Genomic DNA, 15963 nt, shown 5'->3' on the forward strand with positions numbered 1-15963 from the left:
AAGTTTCAGGTGTTTCTTAAGGTTTTCTGTCTGGATAATAATTGCTCCAAAGCTAGTTACGAAAACAAAATTGCCACTGATTCTGAAGACAACCACAAAGCATTCTATAGCTACATCAAGAATCTCAGTGGCAACACTCAGATCTACTCTGAGTTACAACACAATGGTACTAAATGTACACAACCAACTGATATTGCCAACTTCCTGGCAGATAGGTTCAGTGCTAACTTTACTCCTCTGTCATCCCCTAAAGGGCGCATCTCTATACCGGAAGAATGCAAAGTTCCTGTAATCATGGCTGCACACGTAAAAAAACATCTCCAAAGCCAAGAACACAGCATCCATGGGACCTGACAACATCCCAGGCTGCGTTCTACATGAACTACAGAACGAACTGGCACCCCACTTAAGTACCATATTCTATCATAGCCACACCTCAGGCTTTGTGCCCACTGAATAGCACACAGCAATGGTTATCCCATTCCACAAAGGGGGAGCCACCACGGACCCCGGGAGCTACTGCCCCATTAGCCTGACGAGCCTGGTTTGCAAGCCTATGGAACGTATCATCATGGAACTTATAAACAATGACATCGGTAATCTCCAAACTCTGGACCCTACCCAGTTCAGGTTTGTAAAAGGCAGATCAATTCTCCTAAACCTGATTGACTTCTTTGAAGCGGTCACCAAAGCCGTAGATGAGGGTAAGGTGGTTCACACAGCCTATCTATATCTCGCCAAGGCTTTCGGCACCATCCCCCACTCTGGAATTATAGATAAACTCACTAAACTAGGTATACATCCCTATGTCACAAGATGGGTTGCCAACTGGCTCACTGACAGAACCCACACTGTGAAAGTAGCAGACTCTAAATCCAACTTCAGACCAGTGACAAGTGGAGTACCACAGGGTTCAGTCCTAGGTCCTCTCCTGTTTGGTATCTACTTCTCTGAAGTACAGGCTAACACAGAAGGTCTTTGGCTAACAAAGTGTGCAGATGACTGCAAACTAGGAGCCATAATCAAAACTCCTAATGATGTGGACATCCTACACAAGGGCCTCACTGAGACAGATGCCTGGTGTCAAAGCCATGGCCTCAAGCTCAATGCCAAAAAGTGCATTGTCATCCCTTTTGCTATCCCTGACTCTGTGGGTGATAAATTACTAACCCCATTAAAACACCACTATTCAGAGGACGTGCTATCAGTCCTGAGGGAGGCCAGGAAACCCACTACTAGAAAATCATACCTTGCTAAATGGGAGAGATACTCAGTGGTATGTGGAACAGGAAAGGGACCCTTATGAGGCTGACACCCCCCCTAGTCCTCTCATATATGTGTCAACTTACAAAGGGTGGACTTTCCTATTCATCAGTGAAAGTGCACCTCTCCGTATTGTCAGCCTGCTTACCTCTAGATCCTTCCTTGTTAGTCAGGCTACATGTGAAACTCTTCCTTAAAAGTGTCTTACACATCAGACCACCTAAGAAGCCTATCACTCCTCCTCCTTGGGACCTGACCTTCATCCTGGAAAAACTCACCCAGCCCCCCTTCGAACTGGCTAATACAGTCTCTCTACAGTTTTATACTTGGTTTTATCTCTGCCAGAAGGGTTTCCGAGCTACAAGTCTTAATGGCATGCTCACCTTACACCATTTTTCATAGGGACAGGGTCACTGAAAACGAACCCTTCCTTCATGCCCAAGGTAGTCAATGACTTCTCTCTAAATCAATCCATTCACCTACCCAATTTTTCCCCTCTCCCTCCAACTAAGGAGAGAGGATATTCCTCTCCCTAGATGTCCACAGGCAACTGAAATTTCACCTGGACAAGACTAAAGACATTAGGAAATCCAAACAACTCTTTGTATCTTTCCACCCCAGGGCATTGGGCAAGGCAGTCACCAAACAGACCATTGCTACTCACACCACGGAAAAAAAACCTCCAGTTGGGGTTAAGGTACACTCCACAAGAGCAGTGGCCACTTCCAAGGCCTTCCAAAAAGGCATGGACACAGCTTCCACTATGGAAGCAGCTACATGGTCCACTGTACACACTTTCACCAAACTTTACAAACTGGACCAAATTTCCAAAGCATGCGCAGGATTTGCCAGGGCAATCCTACAAGGCTTTGTGGAATCGCCTTCTGCATCTGCCATCCTTTCATCAAACTAAGCTGTGGTACTCTTCCCACACCAAGAATACTGCAACGTAGGAATAGAAGGACATAGAATAGTTGTGTAAAATCTTACCATAACCATAGATGTCCTTCTCTTCCATGTTGCAGTATTCCTTCCCACCCACCATTCCCCCTCACAGACTCTACCAGTCTAACTGTTCCCTGATGCCTCTCTCCATTACAGAAGGGACCCAGGGCCTTATACATGTCAACTTTGGCAGCCTGTCCTGTTGGGCCATCTATTTTACCTGCTTAGCTTCAAGTTCTGAGGATTGTGCGTGCAGACGTCACACATAGGGTCCCTGGTTTATGGCCCTACGTGTGACGTCCCACACAGCTGCAACAGCCAAGCTGAAGCTTTTGCATGGGAGTCGACTTACGGGTCGCCTGAAGGCAGGAAATCCCACACCAAGCATACTGCAACATGGAAGAGAACATCTATGGTTGTGATAGGATTTTACACAACTATTCTTTTCTTTTAAAAGACTGAGACTGTAGTTTCTCTTTTTTTTATACCACAGATAAAAAAAAAAAGTGTGTGCTGTGCGGGGGTGATTTCCCCCAACAAAAATGTGTTTAAAGTGATTTTGTAGTTCCAAATTTTGGTTTAGAAAATATTACTCTTCGGATCTACATTTATGAGTGCTGGTCTTGAGCTTCATTTCTATAGAGAAGTTCCCTCAGGCAAGTGTGCTTCATAGCCTTCCCTAAAGCTCTCTTGTATTGGTTACTTTAGCTAAAGTGTTCTGGTGTACGGACTCGGTGTGGACCTTTCCATTTTTGTTGTAATTAATACGTTTCCCAGGAATCTGCACTTCTTTCACAGGTTTTGATTCTTGTTGCCAATGTTTTCATAATATTTAAATTGCCAGACTTTTGTAGCCTTGTTTTTTTCAGTCTTGTTAAGTTGCCCTTCATCGTTTTTGTCCCACCTCACCATGACCATCTTCCTATTGCAGATGCTTGTCCATTAAGACAGAATTCTGTAATGCTCAGTTTAGGGTAACTGCAGTGCATTATCTGTGGTACCAGTCCATTTTTAAGTCTGTGTCTCAGTAGTTTTCTGGGCAAGTTTCTTCTTGTGTCCCAGGTTCTGGAGCATCTTACCTGATGAGACTTTTATGTTAGGGGTGAGAATGTATCAGCATGGGAAATCATTAGGGATTACCAACAGAATGCATTTTATATCTCCCCAAAATAAGTCAGCAGTCCTAAATTAAATCTGCAAGATATCAGAAACCAGTTACAGATCGTGCATCCAGAACTTATCGGTGTGAGTTTGTGTTTATTGTAGGAGCAGTTTATTACTGTTGTGAATCATCACCCTTTTAATTCTTATAGCACATAACCAGAACATGGAAGCAATTCTGACTTTTAACGTTTGCTGTCTTTTTAATGAATACCCTTGGAATGAGTCTAGCATTTGTCCTTCCCATTTAGTTATCAGGGATAATCTGACTGGATTTGTCCGTGCTGCTGCCACACCCACCAGTAACGGTAAACGTTTTCTTACTGCACAGAAGTATACATTGCAGACACAAATGGAACTGCCTGGCAGAGTTTTGAGAATATTTTGTTTAAACTGTTATACATGAGATGACTTTGTGAAGCTCAGGATGTTTCGGGGACGGGAGAAGACCTGCTTAGGTCCTTACCGTCACCACAGAATGCTTTTAGGGTATGTAATGACAGTTTTTCTGCTGATTTCATTTGTGAACTGTAATGTTCAAACCCCTGTTTAGAACTGTATTACACTAAAGATCACCACGTCTTCCACTTGTGTTTAATAATACTAATGACCTGTACAAATTTGCTAAGTGAGGAGTTTGCTTCAAGTTAACTCGTAGTTTCTTTATTAGTCAGTTTCATCCTTTAATTTTTAAAGTATTCCTTTCTATGGTTTTTATGTTAAAAGGAAAGCTGAAGACGTCTGTATGACTACAGCTGAAACCTAGCAAAATAACTTGGGTGCGACTGAAATTTAGCACATTTATTCGTCTAGTAGCATAAACAGTGTCTGCGAGTTAAGTGCCCTCATTATTCATACCTGCAGTTTTGCTGTCACTAATTTTAGCCGAATATCTTTATTATTAGAATGTTATTTTTTGGTTGTTGACCAGTTAAATGACATTTCACCATGCTAAATGCAGTGCATGCAGAAAGTTGCAGATAAAAACCTCAGTCTTTCTAATTACGTTGTGTTGCTGTTTATATCACCTGCATTTTGACAGGGATACAGCAGGTCAGGAGCGATTCAACAGTATTACCTCGGCATACTACAGAAGTGCGAAGGGAATTATTCTAGTCTATGACCTGACAAAGAGAGAAACATTTGAAGATTTACCAAAATGGATGAAAATGATTGACAAGGTAAAACTTGTAGAGCTAAAGCTATTTTGACTAATTCTGCCTGTTTCCTTACCCGTAGCACATTACCAAAATTATTAACATACAGTATCAACAGAATGTTATTGAGTGTATTGCTTTTTAAAATAGTGCACAAAAATGTCATATAAGTTTTGACATAAAACTTCATTTGCTTTTAAGAAAATGTCTTGTTTTACGTCTCGGGTATAATGTTCTAATTCTAGTTATAATCATAGATGTTCTTCGCGTTTCACTGTTGCAGTCATCACATTTGGGTTATCTGCTTGCAGTAGCCCTCAGTCGGACTGATTAACAAAGTCTTGTGTCCTGCGTCAGTTGCTGTCCCTTCTTCCATGACGTCAGGTCGTCAGGGGTATAAAACATGCAGCCGACGCCATTACATCAGTCTTTCTTGCCGTGCGGTGCCAGAAGCAGTTCGCAAGTGCCAGTCGACCGACTCCTGAAATTTTCGAGTTTCAGAACCGAAGTCTTCAACTAAAGTTAAGTACCGCGTTGGAGAAACTTTTTCTTGCTCCTTACCGATGTCGGTAAAAGTTAATAATTGCATTTCTTGTGGAAAGCAAATACCTCACAAAGATTTTCATTCGCACTGTATTTCTTGCCTAGGCCCTGACCACAACTTACTTTGCTGTCGGTTTTGTGCCTTATTTAATCAACGTGCTATCAGTCATCGGTATATTTTCGCCTCTATGTATTTCGATTCTCGGTTCAGTTATCCAGAAATGTCGTTGGTAAGCCGTCCAACTACCGGAATTTCGAAAAAACACAAAGATAAAGACAGGCCGCCTAGGTCCAAAGCTGCCGACGACGTTTCTCCTAAGCCAGTTCGCCGGTACTCAGTGAGGTGCTTTCACAGCCCCTGATACCCGCTACTTCTGATTTGCAGGCCTCTACTGAGACCCATTCGGAGTTCGGTATGCTGCGAGATGCTTCAATTGTGGAACCTGCGGGAGTCTCTACCTTGGATGGGTCCAGAGCCGCTGTGCAGGCACCGACTTCTGAGGGTGTATTCAGGACTATGGACTTGCATATTAAACCGACGCCTCCTTCTTTAAAGTCTAAACCTCAAACCATGCCTAGAAAACCGACTCCCAGGCCGAATGCTCAGGCCTCTATGCCTAAAAAACAAATGATAAAAATGGCTGAAGATCTTATAACTTTAATCAGGGGAAGCCAACCACCCTCTTCTAAGAGACCTAGGACTGAAATTGTTTATGAATCTTCTGACCAGGATTCTGATTTTTCTGATTCTTCGGATGATCTGGATTTACCTTTATCTACTTGTGAGGATTCTGATGCAGAGGACTCTATTCCCTCTGCTTCCCTTCCAGAGGATTTTTCTTTTGGTGAAACCTTGCACACTGAGCATTTCCACTGGCAAAGCCAGGATTTTTCTGATTCGAAAAAGAGGCTTAGGGATTTCATACTCTTGCCTCAGTATAGGCCTTTAGCTATACCTCCTGTACCAGACATTGTTGTTGTTGCCTTTTTGGAATGTAGTTTGGCCCCTGATTCTTTGCCTCCTGCTCCCAGAAAACCTGACAGATATTACAGGGTTCCTGATTCTCACAAGTTCCTTTTTAAAAATCCTATTGCGGATCCAGAGACTATTTCACAGGGACCCACGGGCATTAAGGCTTCTACTGCCAAAACCCTACCCCTTCTGATAGAGACTCCAGAGCGCTGGATGGATGGGGTAGGAAGGTTTACACTTCTGCAACCTTGGCCATTAGGGCCTTAAACTGTCAGTTTCATATTATGTTAAAGTATCAGCAACATATTATTGGATTGCTTAAACAGAAAATTATGTTGATTCCTGACTGTGCTGAAAATAAGAAATTACAGGATTTAATGCATTCTGCTGAACAGGTTGGAAAACATACTTTGCAATGTGGGTTTGATTCTTTAGAGGCCTCTTGCAGGGCTGCTGTCACTGTGTCTGTACTCAGAAGGCATGCTTGGCTTAAGGAGCAATCTTTGCTTGATCATGTTAAAGCTAAACTGTTGGATGCTCCCTTAAATCAGGACCACCTGTTTGGCAACAAAGCTGAGGAAGTTCTTAAAAAGATGGAAGATAGAGCTAAATCTATGCAAACTGTTAAAGATTTCCTACAAGTACAACCTCCAAGATTTAGTAGGCATTGGCCCTCCAAGAATTGGTACTTTCCGGCTCCTTCCAGGCTTTCTCAGTCCAAACCCAGACACAGCAGAAATCCCAGGTTTCAGTCCCAGGGTACGCACAAGACTAAGCAGATGGTTTTCCTCACGCCAAAGAAACAAATTTATTTGACAATCTACTTCAAACAAGTGGCCACAAAAACCCTACTATCTGCAAGGCAAATACTACAAGCCTTGGGGTTCTTGGCCTCCTGCATTCTTCTAATTCCATATGCAAGACTGCATATGAGGAAACTACAATGGTATCTAAAAAGCCTATGGTGTCAACATTCTCAGGATCTAGAAGCAATGATTCCTATCATACCTTGCCTATGCCTAAAGTTTCTTTGGTGGGCAAAGGCCTGCCGCCAAAACAAAGGACTACCATTCACACCAACCCCTGCCGCCCAAATCCTAACAACAGATGTGTCAGATTATGCATGAGGAGCACACCTGGCAGGGAAGTGCATTCAGGGCAAATAGAACCCAAGTCAAATGCACTTGCATATCAATCAAAAAGACATATTAGCTGTACAGAATGCTCTGACAGCCTTCAAGGACCACATTCTTCCAGGACAGCTTATGGTAAAGGCAGACAATACCACTGTTATGTGGTACATAAACAAGCAAGCGGGTACCCATTCTTAGCACCTGTGCAGACTAGCCATGGCATTCTGGAACACATCCCTGAGCTACCAAGTGCATCTACAAGCTCAATTCCTGCCAGGAAAACTAAATATACTGGCAGACGAACTAAGCAGAAACCTCATGGACCCACACGAGTGGAAACTGGAACCAAGGATTTTCAACATGTTGATAAGCACATGGGGGAGCCCAGATATAGACCTGTTTGCTTTCCCCCAGAACTATCGTTTGGACAAATTTTGCACAAAGACTCCCCACAAAGAAGCTTGGAAAGTGGATGCTGTGTTCTTCAGCTGGAAAAACCTACCAGTTTATGCCTTTCCTCCTCTGCCTCTGCTCTCCAAAGTACTACTAAAGATTAAACAAGACAAACCAAGGACGATTTTGATTGCACCAGACTGGCCAGGCCAACACTGGGTACCCCCTCTTGCACAGTGTGTCACTGTTGGCCCCATGGCACCTACCTCAGACTCCTATCCTATTGTCTCAGCAGGAGAACCAGATTCTGCACCCTCAGCTTCAAACTCTGAACCTAGCAGCCTGGCTAATTACTCAACAGCACTTTTTATTATACATAGCACCCTACCAGCCTAATACCCCTTTTTCAATCATTTTTTCGATCATCCACACCCCTTTAACTCTTCTCAAACCCATCTACACAAAGTTCTTAACTTTACCTTCTGGCATGTCTCGGGGTCAGTTGCTAGTGTCATCTCCTGCTCAGCTGATGAATCTGGGAATATTAAGGCAATGTTACAATTGCCTCATGTACACAGACAACCCTCTCCTCCTCCCACAAAACACAAACACATGCGAGAGATGCAAATATATAGCCAAACTGGAGGCTGAGCTCTCTCATCATAGGACTGGCAAGACCAGACAGGAGGAGAAGGTAACCACACACACCTCAAACCCAGTCTCACATAGCACTAGCACAACCTCATATCACACACACAAACACATAAAAACATACTCGGAGGCTCTGACCAAAAATCTACCAAAACAGCAGAGGCCACCGAAGCAGACACTCAAACAACTACCACCACAGACCAAGACACATGCAACACATAGACCACAAAGTCAGTGTGCCAAACAGTCACAGCCCTTAAGGCCAAACACAATGCCAGATACTCTTGTCATAGGTGACTCCATAGTCAGACACACTGACGTCCCACTCACCAGATTGAGCAAGGAGAAGGTCACAGTAAGCTGCCTGTCGGGCGCTAGAATCCGCCACATAACGCAAGCACTCAGGTCACTTGACAGCAGGTACAAGTATGACTCAGTCATTGTCCATGCTGGTGTGAACGACCTGAGACGCACCTCCCTGGACTACATGAAAAGGGACATAGAGGAGCTCTCTGATTATGTAGCCCAGGCAGGTATGACTCTGACCTTGAGCAGTATCCTACCTTCACCAAGAATGATGCCACAGTACAGAAGAAAGATGATCAGCTTTAATAATTGGCTAAATCACTGGTGTCATTCAAACGGGATCCAATGTCTGTCTGCCTGGGATGACATGCTGGGCAAGCCACGTTGCTGAGGGACGGCTTGCACCTGTCACCCCTGGGCTTCTGGATATTGGCAAAGGCTTTTGCCACCCCCATAGTGCCTTTTTTAGGCCAGGCTCAAATTCTAAACCTACCACCCTAGAACAAAATAAAGGAAAAAAACTAAGGGTAATGCTGCTCAATGCCAGAAGTCTCAACCTCAAGATGCACGCACTCGAGGCCCTTCTCAGTATGGAGAACATCGATGTCTGTGCTGTGACTGAAACCTGGTTCAAGGCTCCTGAGAGCACCCCGGCACTATCAGGTTTTACCTCATATCATGCGTTCCGGCCACAAAATCCGGATAACACCAAGAAAGGAGGAGGGGTGTCCATATTCATCAAAGATACCCTCACCTCCAGGTTGGTGGCAACGCACGATGCATTAGAGACCATCCAGGTGCAATTAACCATAGGCAAGACTGCTCTACAATTTGTAGCATGTTACAGGCCACCCTCTCACTCAGGATCCTCACACAGCATTCCTGAAAACTCTAGAGGGGATAAATGTAACCCCAAACACCATCATACTAGGTGATTTCAACTATCCAAACATAGACTGGGATCACTACTCAAGCCCCAACACTTTAGCCCAAAGGTTCCTAGAGTTCATAAACTCTAATGCCATGGAACAACTAGTCACCATGCCCACAAGAGGTGAAAACATACTGGATCTCATTATCACAAACATGGGGTCACAATGTTCAACACCGGAGGTAATACCCTTCATTGGTGAGATCAGATCATAAACTAATCTCACTGGAAGTCCACATCCTGCCCCCACCCCAGATAAAAAAGACCACAGTGAAGAACTTCTCTAAAGCCGACTTCACACTTCTTAGGACTGGTGTGGTCTCTTTCAAGGCCCCTGAGCCAGCGGAAACCATCAGTAAAGCCGCTGAATCACTTACAAATGCCTTCTACCAGCACCTCCAGGACTGCATGGATCAGGCAATCCCAAACAAAACAAAGACTCTTTGTACCAAAGGCAGGTGTCCAGTCTGGTGGACCCCAGCCATAAATAAGCTCTACAACAAAAGGAGAAAGCTACTACAAGATAGAGCAAAATCCTCAAAAGGGAAGTCACCCTTGATCATCGTAAGTAAAAAACTAAGATCTCTCATAAAATCCTCCAAAGCAAATTTTGAAAGAAAAATTGCCATGGACTCAAAAGACAACCACAAGGCCTTTTTTAGCTATGTTAGAAACCTGGGAGGAAACTCCCAGATATGTTCAGAACTGGTTCAAAATGATGTAAAGTTCACTGAACCTATAGACATTGCCAACATACTGGCTGACAGGTTCAGTGCAAATTTCTCCCCTCCCCCTCCCCCCCCAAAAGGAGAAATATCTATACCAGAGGATTGTATCCTCCCAAACATCTCAAATGCCCAAGTAAGAACAGCTCTCCAAGGCGAAAAACACAGCATCCATGGGACCAGATGGTGTCCCCGGTTGTGTGCTCCACGAGCTCATTGAGGAATTAAATCCGCAGTTAGGGCAGCTGTTTAATCTTAGCCTCACCTCAGGATACGTACCCAAGGAATGGCGTACGGCTACTGTGGTCCCATTACACAAAGGCGGTGCCTCCACTGACTCTGGGAACTACCGTCCCATCAGCTTGACAAGCCTGGTCTGCAAAGCTATGGAGAGGATCATTATGGAACTCATAAATAGACATAGGGGACCTGCAGACATTGGATCAAACCCAATTTGGCTTTGTCAAGGGCAGATCGTGCCTTTCAAACTTGGTTGACTTTTTCGAAACAGTCACCAAGGCCATTGATGAGGGCAAGGCAGTCCACACAGCCTACCTTGACCTGGCAAAGGCCTTCGACACGATACCCCACTCAGGCATCATAGAAAAACTCACCAGTTTAAATGTGAACCCATACGTCACAAGATGGGTTGCAAACTGGCTAAGTGACAGAACCCACAGGGTTAGAGTTGCTGGCGCCATGTCAGATTCAAAGCCTGTCACAAGCGGTGTCCCACAGGGCTCGGTCCTGGGTCCTCTCTTGTTCGGCATCTACTTTTCGGAAGTACAGGCAAGCACAGGAGGATTATGGCTGACAAAGTTTGCAGACGACTGCAAACTGGGCGCCATAGTTGAAAACACATCAGACACAGATATCCTTCAAAAGGGTCTCATAGAAACAGATAACTGGTGCCAAAGCCATGGCCTAAAGTTAAACGCTAAAAAATGCATAGTCATACCCTTTGGGAAAAACAAGGTTACCCCTAGCTACCATATAGGTGGCAATCCACTAAGCACAGAAGAGGTTATCAGGGATCTGGGAACACAGGTTGATAGCAACCTCTCATTTGACACCCACATGGCCAAAGTTGTTAGGAAGACCTTCTACATTGCCCACCTGATCATGAAGGGTTTCACGTCTAGGTCAAGAGAGGTCATCATTCCCCTGTACTCATCACTCATCAGACCGATGATTGAGTACAACGCCCCATTTGGAATGTATCTGACCCGACACCTACAGCAATTGGAAAGACCCCAAAAGTTCCTCACCAAAAGGATAAAGGGTCTCAAAAATATGTCCTATGCTGCCCGACTGAAGGAACTCCAGCTCTACTCAGTCGCTTACCGCCTGCTCAGAGGTGACCTGTGCCTGACATACAAGGCCATGTCCAACCCGGAATTAATGAACATGCTTCACCTCAAAAAATCTAAATCCATCAGATCCACAAGAGCACGAGACTTAAACCTTGACACAGTCATAAATAGGACGTGCTGGAGGGACAGATTCATCACCCAGAGACTCCCTATGCTGTGGAACAAAATCCCGGTACATGTGAGGCAGACCACCTTGCTGGCCTTGTTCAAGAGAAATCTTGACCAATGGATGGGAGATCGCAGGTATACCCCGGGGATTACACCAGTGTCACTGCTTGACAGAGGCACAGCAAAATAATGGGCATAATATCCTTCAATAGAAAGGGGTGGCGTAAGCCACAAAAACTCTGGGCTAGGCTTATAAATGCCCTAGGGCAGATAGCCTAGTATAAACCTATGAACAAAAACAAACAAAGTAAAAAAACAGAAAAAACAATGGATCAGGCTCGCAGCAATAGGTTTAATTCAGGTTAAGCGCTTTTAGTCTCCCACACAATACACAGAGACTTCTTCAGACCAACAAAAAACAGTAACAAGTAACAGAACTTCACTTTTAAAATAATTCCACATTAACAAAACAACCAACCAGCGTTCATTTTACCTGTGAATGCAGCAAGCTCATTAAAGCAACAGTTCAAAAAATGCATTGCAAAGGTAAAAACTTTTGTTATAAAATACCACTTAACTAAAACTTCACATACTACAAGTTTTGCATTCTGCAAATATCACAGTGTATCACTGTAAAATGTGATGATGTTCATAAAGCAAAATGTATATACAAAATATATTTATCTAAAAAGTAAATATATGTACATATGTATATGTATGAAAAAATGCATAAAAACATAAATAACCTATCACAACAATGATAAATAACAAATGTAAAGAAGTATTTTGACTACCTCATTAAACTCCTCAATTTTAAAATACATGCAAGGCAAGTAATTTCATTTAATCCAGGCGCACTATAAGAATTCAACCTAAATTGCCAAATTAATTCCCTTTTCTCTAAAATCAACTGAAATGGACCACCCTTGTGGTCAACAATAACTTGGTCAATTACTCTAAATGTAAAACTGTGATCAGGGTTCTCATTGCAGTGTCTAGCCAGGGCGTTATTCTCACTCCTTTTCCTAATGTTGTAAATATGCTCATATACGCTATCACTAAGCCTTCTATCCGTCTTTCCAACATAGAAGGCTGAGCATAACTGATGCACAACCAGGTATACCACGGCCCTCGATTCACAGTTAAATCTACCTTGTACTTTGAATTCTCGCCCTCCCAATGGTAAAGTTGGAACCAGTGGCAATAAACCTACAGTAATTACATTGCTCACATTTGAACGTACCTTTTGTCCTATTACTGGTCGTGTCTCTCATCTCCATAAATTCCTTTAAGTTAATACCTTTCCTGAAAATAAAGTTGGGGCAACTTCCCAGCTTAACCGAAAGGTCACCATCACTAAGGATGATATTCCAATTCCTACAGAAGATCCCTTTTAAAAGGCTGGCTTCTAAACTGTATGTAGTGATCAAACTTCTCACAAAACTGTTGTCATGCTTGCCAGGAAAAAACAGCAATACCCTCCATTACTGTGTTAGAGTTCGTTGAAGGGGCCAAGTTAACCGAACCATCTTGCACAGAACAATCTTGTACAGAATTAACATGTACTGTTCTTAGTCTAACTGTGAGTGTAGGTCTATAGAAACCAATTGCCCTCTTGTGTTGCACTTCACGTATCAAATCAATGACAAGTTCAGTGGGGTAACCACGACTAGTGAACATAACTTTTAAGGTTTCACATTCTTCACTGAATACAACATCATCACTGGTCATTCTAGCTGCTCTAACCAGCTGCCCCTTCAATACTGATCTTTTTTTGGTGCAATGGGTGACAGCTGGTGTATAGTGCAACATAGTATTAGAATATGTAGCCTTATGATGTATACGCGCTACAAAACACTGATTGACCCTATCCTTTCTGTCAACATCCAAATAACAAATGCGCTCCATGTGAACAGCACAAGTAAACCTAAAAAAAGATGTACCGCTGTTCAAAAAAATCAACAAACTCCTGTGCTTCAGATACAGACCCTTTAAACATTAAAAAGGCATTGTCCTGAAACCGCGTGTAAAACCCCACTTTCTCTGTGAACCTATTGTTACCAAAACCAGTTTGAGACTCCCACTGAGAAATTACCAAGTTCGCATAGCTCCCACCACAGGGAGAACCCATGGCTATACCAACAATCTGTCTATAAATGGTGTCATAGGTGACATAGTTGTTACCTAAAATTATATCCATCAGTTCTTGGAATAATCTAATCTCATTGTTAGAAGTGCCATGTGATATTAACCTGCCAATAACCATTTCAATACCAATAGTGTGGGGAATCGAAAAATAAAGATAGACTACATGAATAGTCATAAACAGAATGTCAAATTGGTAATCAAAATGTTCTATAGATGTTAAAAAGGGCCATGAGTCTCTACATATTTGCTTTTCCTTGCCAACAAATTTTTTAAGAAAGAATCAACATATTTAGCACGAGTATGTAACCGAAGACCTAGCGTTTACTAATACTCTCATCGGGGGTCTACCAGAATTTTGTGTAACCGAAGACCTAGCATTTACTAATACTCTCATCGGGGGGTCTACCAGACTTTTGTGTAAACGAAGACCTAGCATTTACTAATACTCTCATCTGGGGGTCTACCAGACTTTTGTGTAACCGAAGACCTAGCATTTACTAATACTCTCATCGGGGGGTCTACCAGACTTTTGTGTAACCGAAGACCTAGCATTTACTAATGCTCTCATCGGGGGGTCTACCAGACTTTTGTGTAACCGAAGACCTAGCATTTACTAATACTCTCATCGGGGGGTCTACCAGACTTTTGTGTAACCGAAGACCTAGCATTTACTAATACTCTCATCGGGGGGTCTACCAGACTTTTGTGTAACGAAGACCTAGCATTTACTAATACTCTCATCGGGGGGTCTACCAGACTTTTGTGTAACCGAAGACCTAGCATTTACTAATACTCTCATCGAGGGGGTCTACCAGACTTTTGTGAATCTTGAGCAACCCAAATATGAGTATTGATAAAAGGGTTTGTACCTGAAAGCTTTGCTATTAAATGGGTGTGTTTCAGCGTATTTTTGTGTTTGCTTATATAAATCAATTAAACCTGTTTTTTCTGTTTTTTAGCCTGGCTAATTACCTAATCTCTCCTTTACCATCCTTCAGTAAACCAGTGATGGATATCATTTTACAGGCAAGTACTAGAAAATCTTATGCTGAAAAATGGAAAAGATTCTGTGCCTGGAACCAGTCTCAAGGGATGAGCACAGCAGTGCCCAGTTTACCTCAGATTTTAATCCACAGAACAAAGGTGAACGGATACTGCTCTCCTTAGACGTGCACAGACAACTTAGAGTCTATTTGGACAGGATTAAACCTCAAAGGAAATCTGACCAACTGCTGGTGGCATTTGCTGCAGGGGCAGAGGGGAAGGCTATTTCAAAGCAGGAGAACCAGATTCTGCACCCTCAGCTTCATACACTGAACCTAGCAGCCTGGCTAATTATCTAATCTCTCCTTTACCATCCTTCAGTAAACCAGTGATGGATGTGTTCCAATTAGTTTCCCTTTTTATAATTCTACATTAGGGCCATTAGAGAAGCAAGGCTTAGCTCTGCCCTTTCTTATTGTTTTGAATTCTTCTAATACTGGAATTACTTCTTGCCCTGATATCCCCTATAATATAAATTTTCTTCTAGTTGAACAAGACCTTCATTGAACACATTATCCTGATTACTCAGGCATGAAACGCATATCCCCTGTCCTTTAACTATATTCTTGAATGTTTTCCTTGGGTGCATACCTGACCTATGCAAAAGTGTATTAGTATAACAGTCTTTACGATAAATTCTAGTCTCAAAAGATCATTGTTCATTAATAAAGACAAAAATATCTAGAAATGCTACCCCTTCTGTGGAATAATTCAATTTAAATATTAGAATGTTTGTTGTACTGTCTATTGTTTCTACAAACATTCTAAGTAATGGCAGGGGACCTTCCCACACAAGAAAAATATCGTCCACAAAATGGCGATAGAAACTCACATGTTCTTTATATAATTCTAATGGAAACATACATTCCATTTCCCACTGTGCCATAACTGCATTGGCATAGGTATTGGCACAAGTGCCCATAGCTACGCCTTCACATTGGAGATAGTAGGTACCATCAAAAACAAATACATTATTCCTTAGTACTGTGTCCATAAACATACATATAGTATCTATCAATAATTTATTATACCCACTTTTTCCTATAAGGAAGTTCCTTAATAAATGCAAGCCTTCCTTGTTAGGGATCGAAGTAAAACAACGATGCTAC

At 42.7% G+C, this 15963-nt stretch overlaps 1 protein-coding gene across 1 annotated transcript in view; it reads left to right on the forward strand.

Moving 5' to 3' along the window:
- RAB12 (RAB12, member RAS oncogene family) overlaps positions 1 to 15963 on the forward strand; it is a 1061182-nt gene that overhangs the window by 707112 nt on the left and 338107 nt on the right. The window contains exon 3 of the mRNA XM_044066526.1: positions 4412 to 4550. Within this exon, the coding sequence (XP_043922461.1) occupies positions 4412 to 4550 (139 nt within the window). The remainder of the gene's footprint in view (positions 1 to 4411; positions 4551 to 15963) is intronic.

This window comes from Protopterus annectens, chromosome 3.part1 (genome assembly GCF_019279795.1).
Source record: "Protopterus annectens isolate FY-2018-M chromosome 3.part1, PAN1.0, whole genome shotgun sequence".
NCBI lineage: Eukaryota > Metazoa > Chordata > Ceratodontiformes > Protopteridae > Protopterus > Protopterus annectens.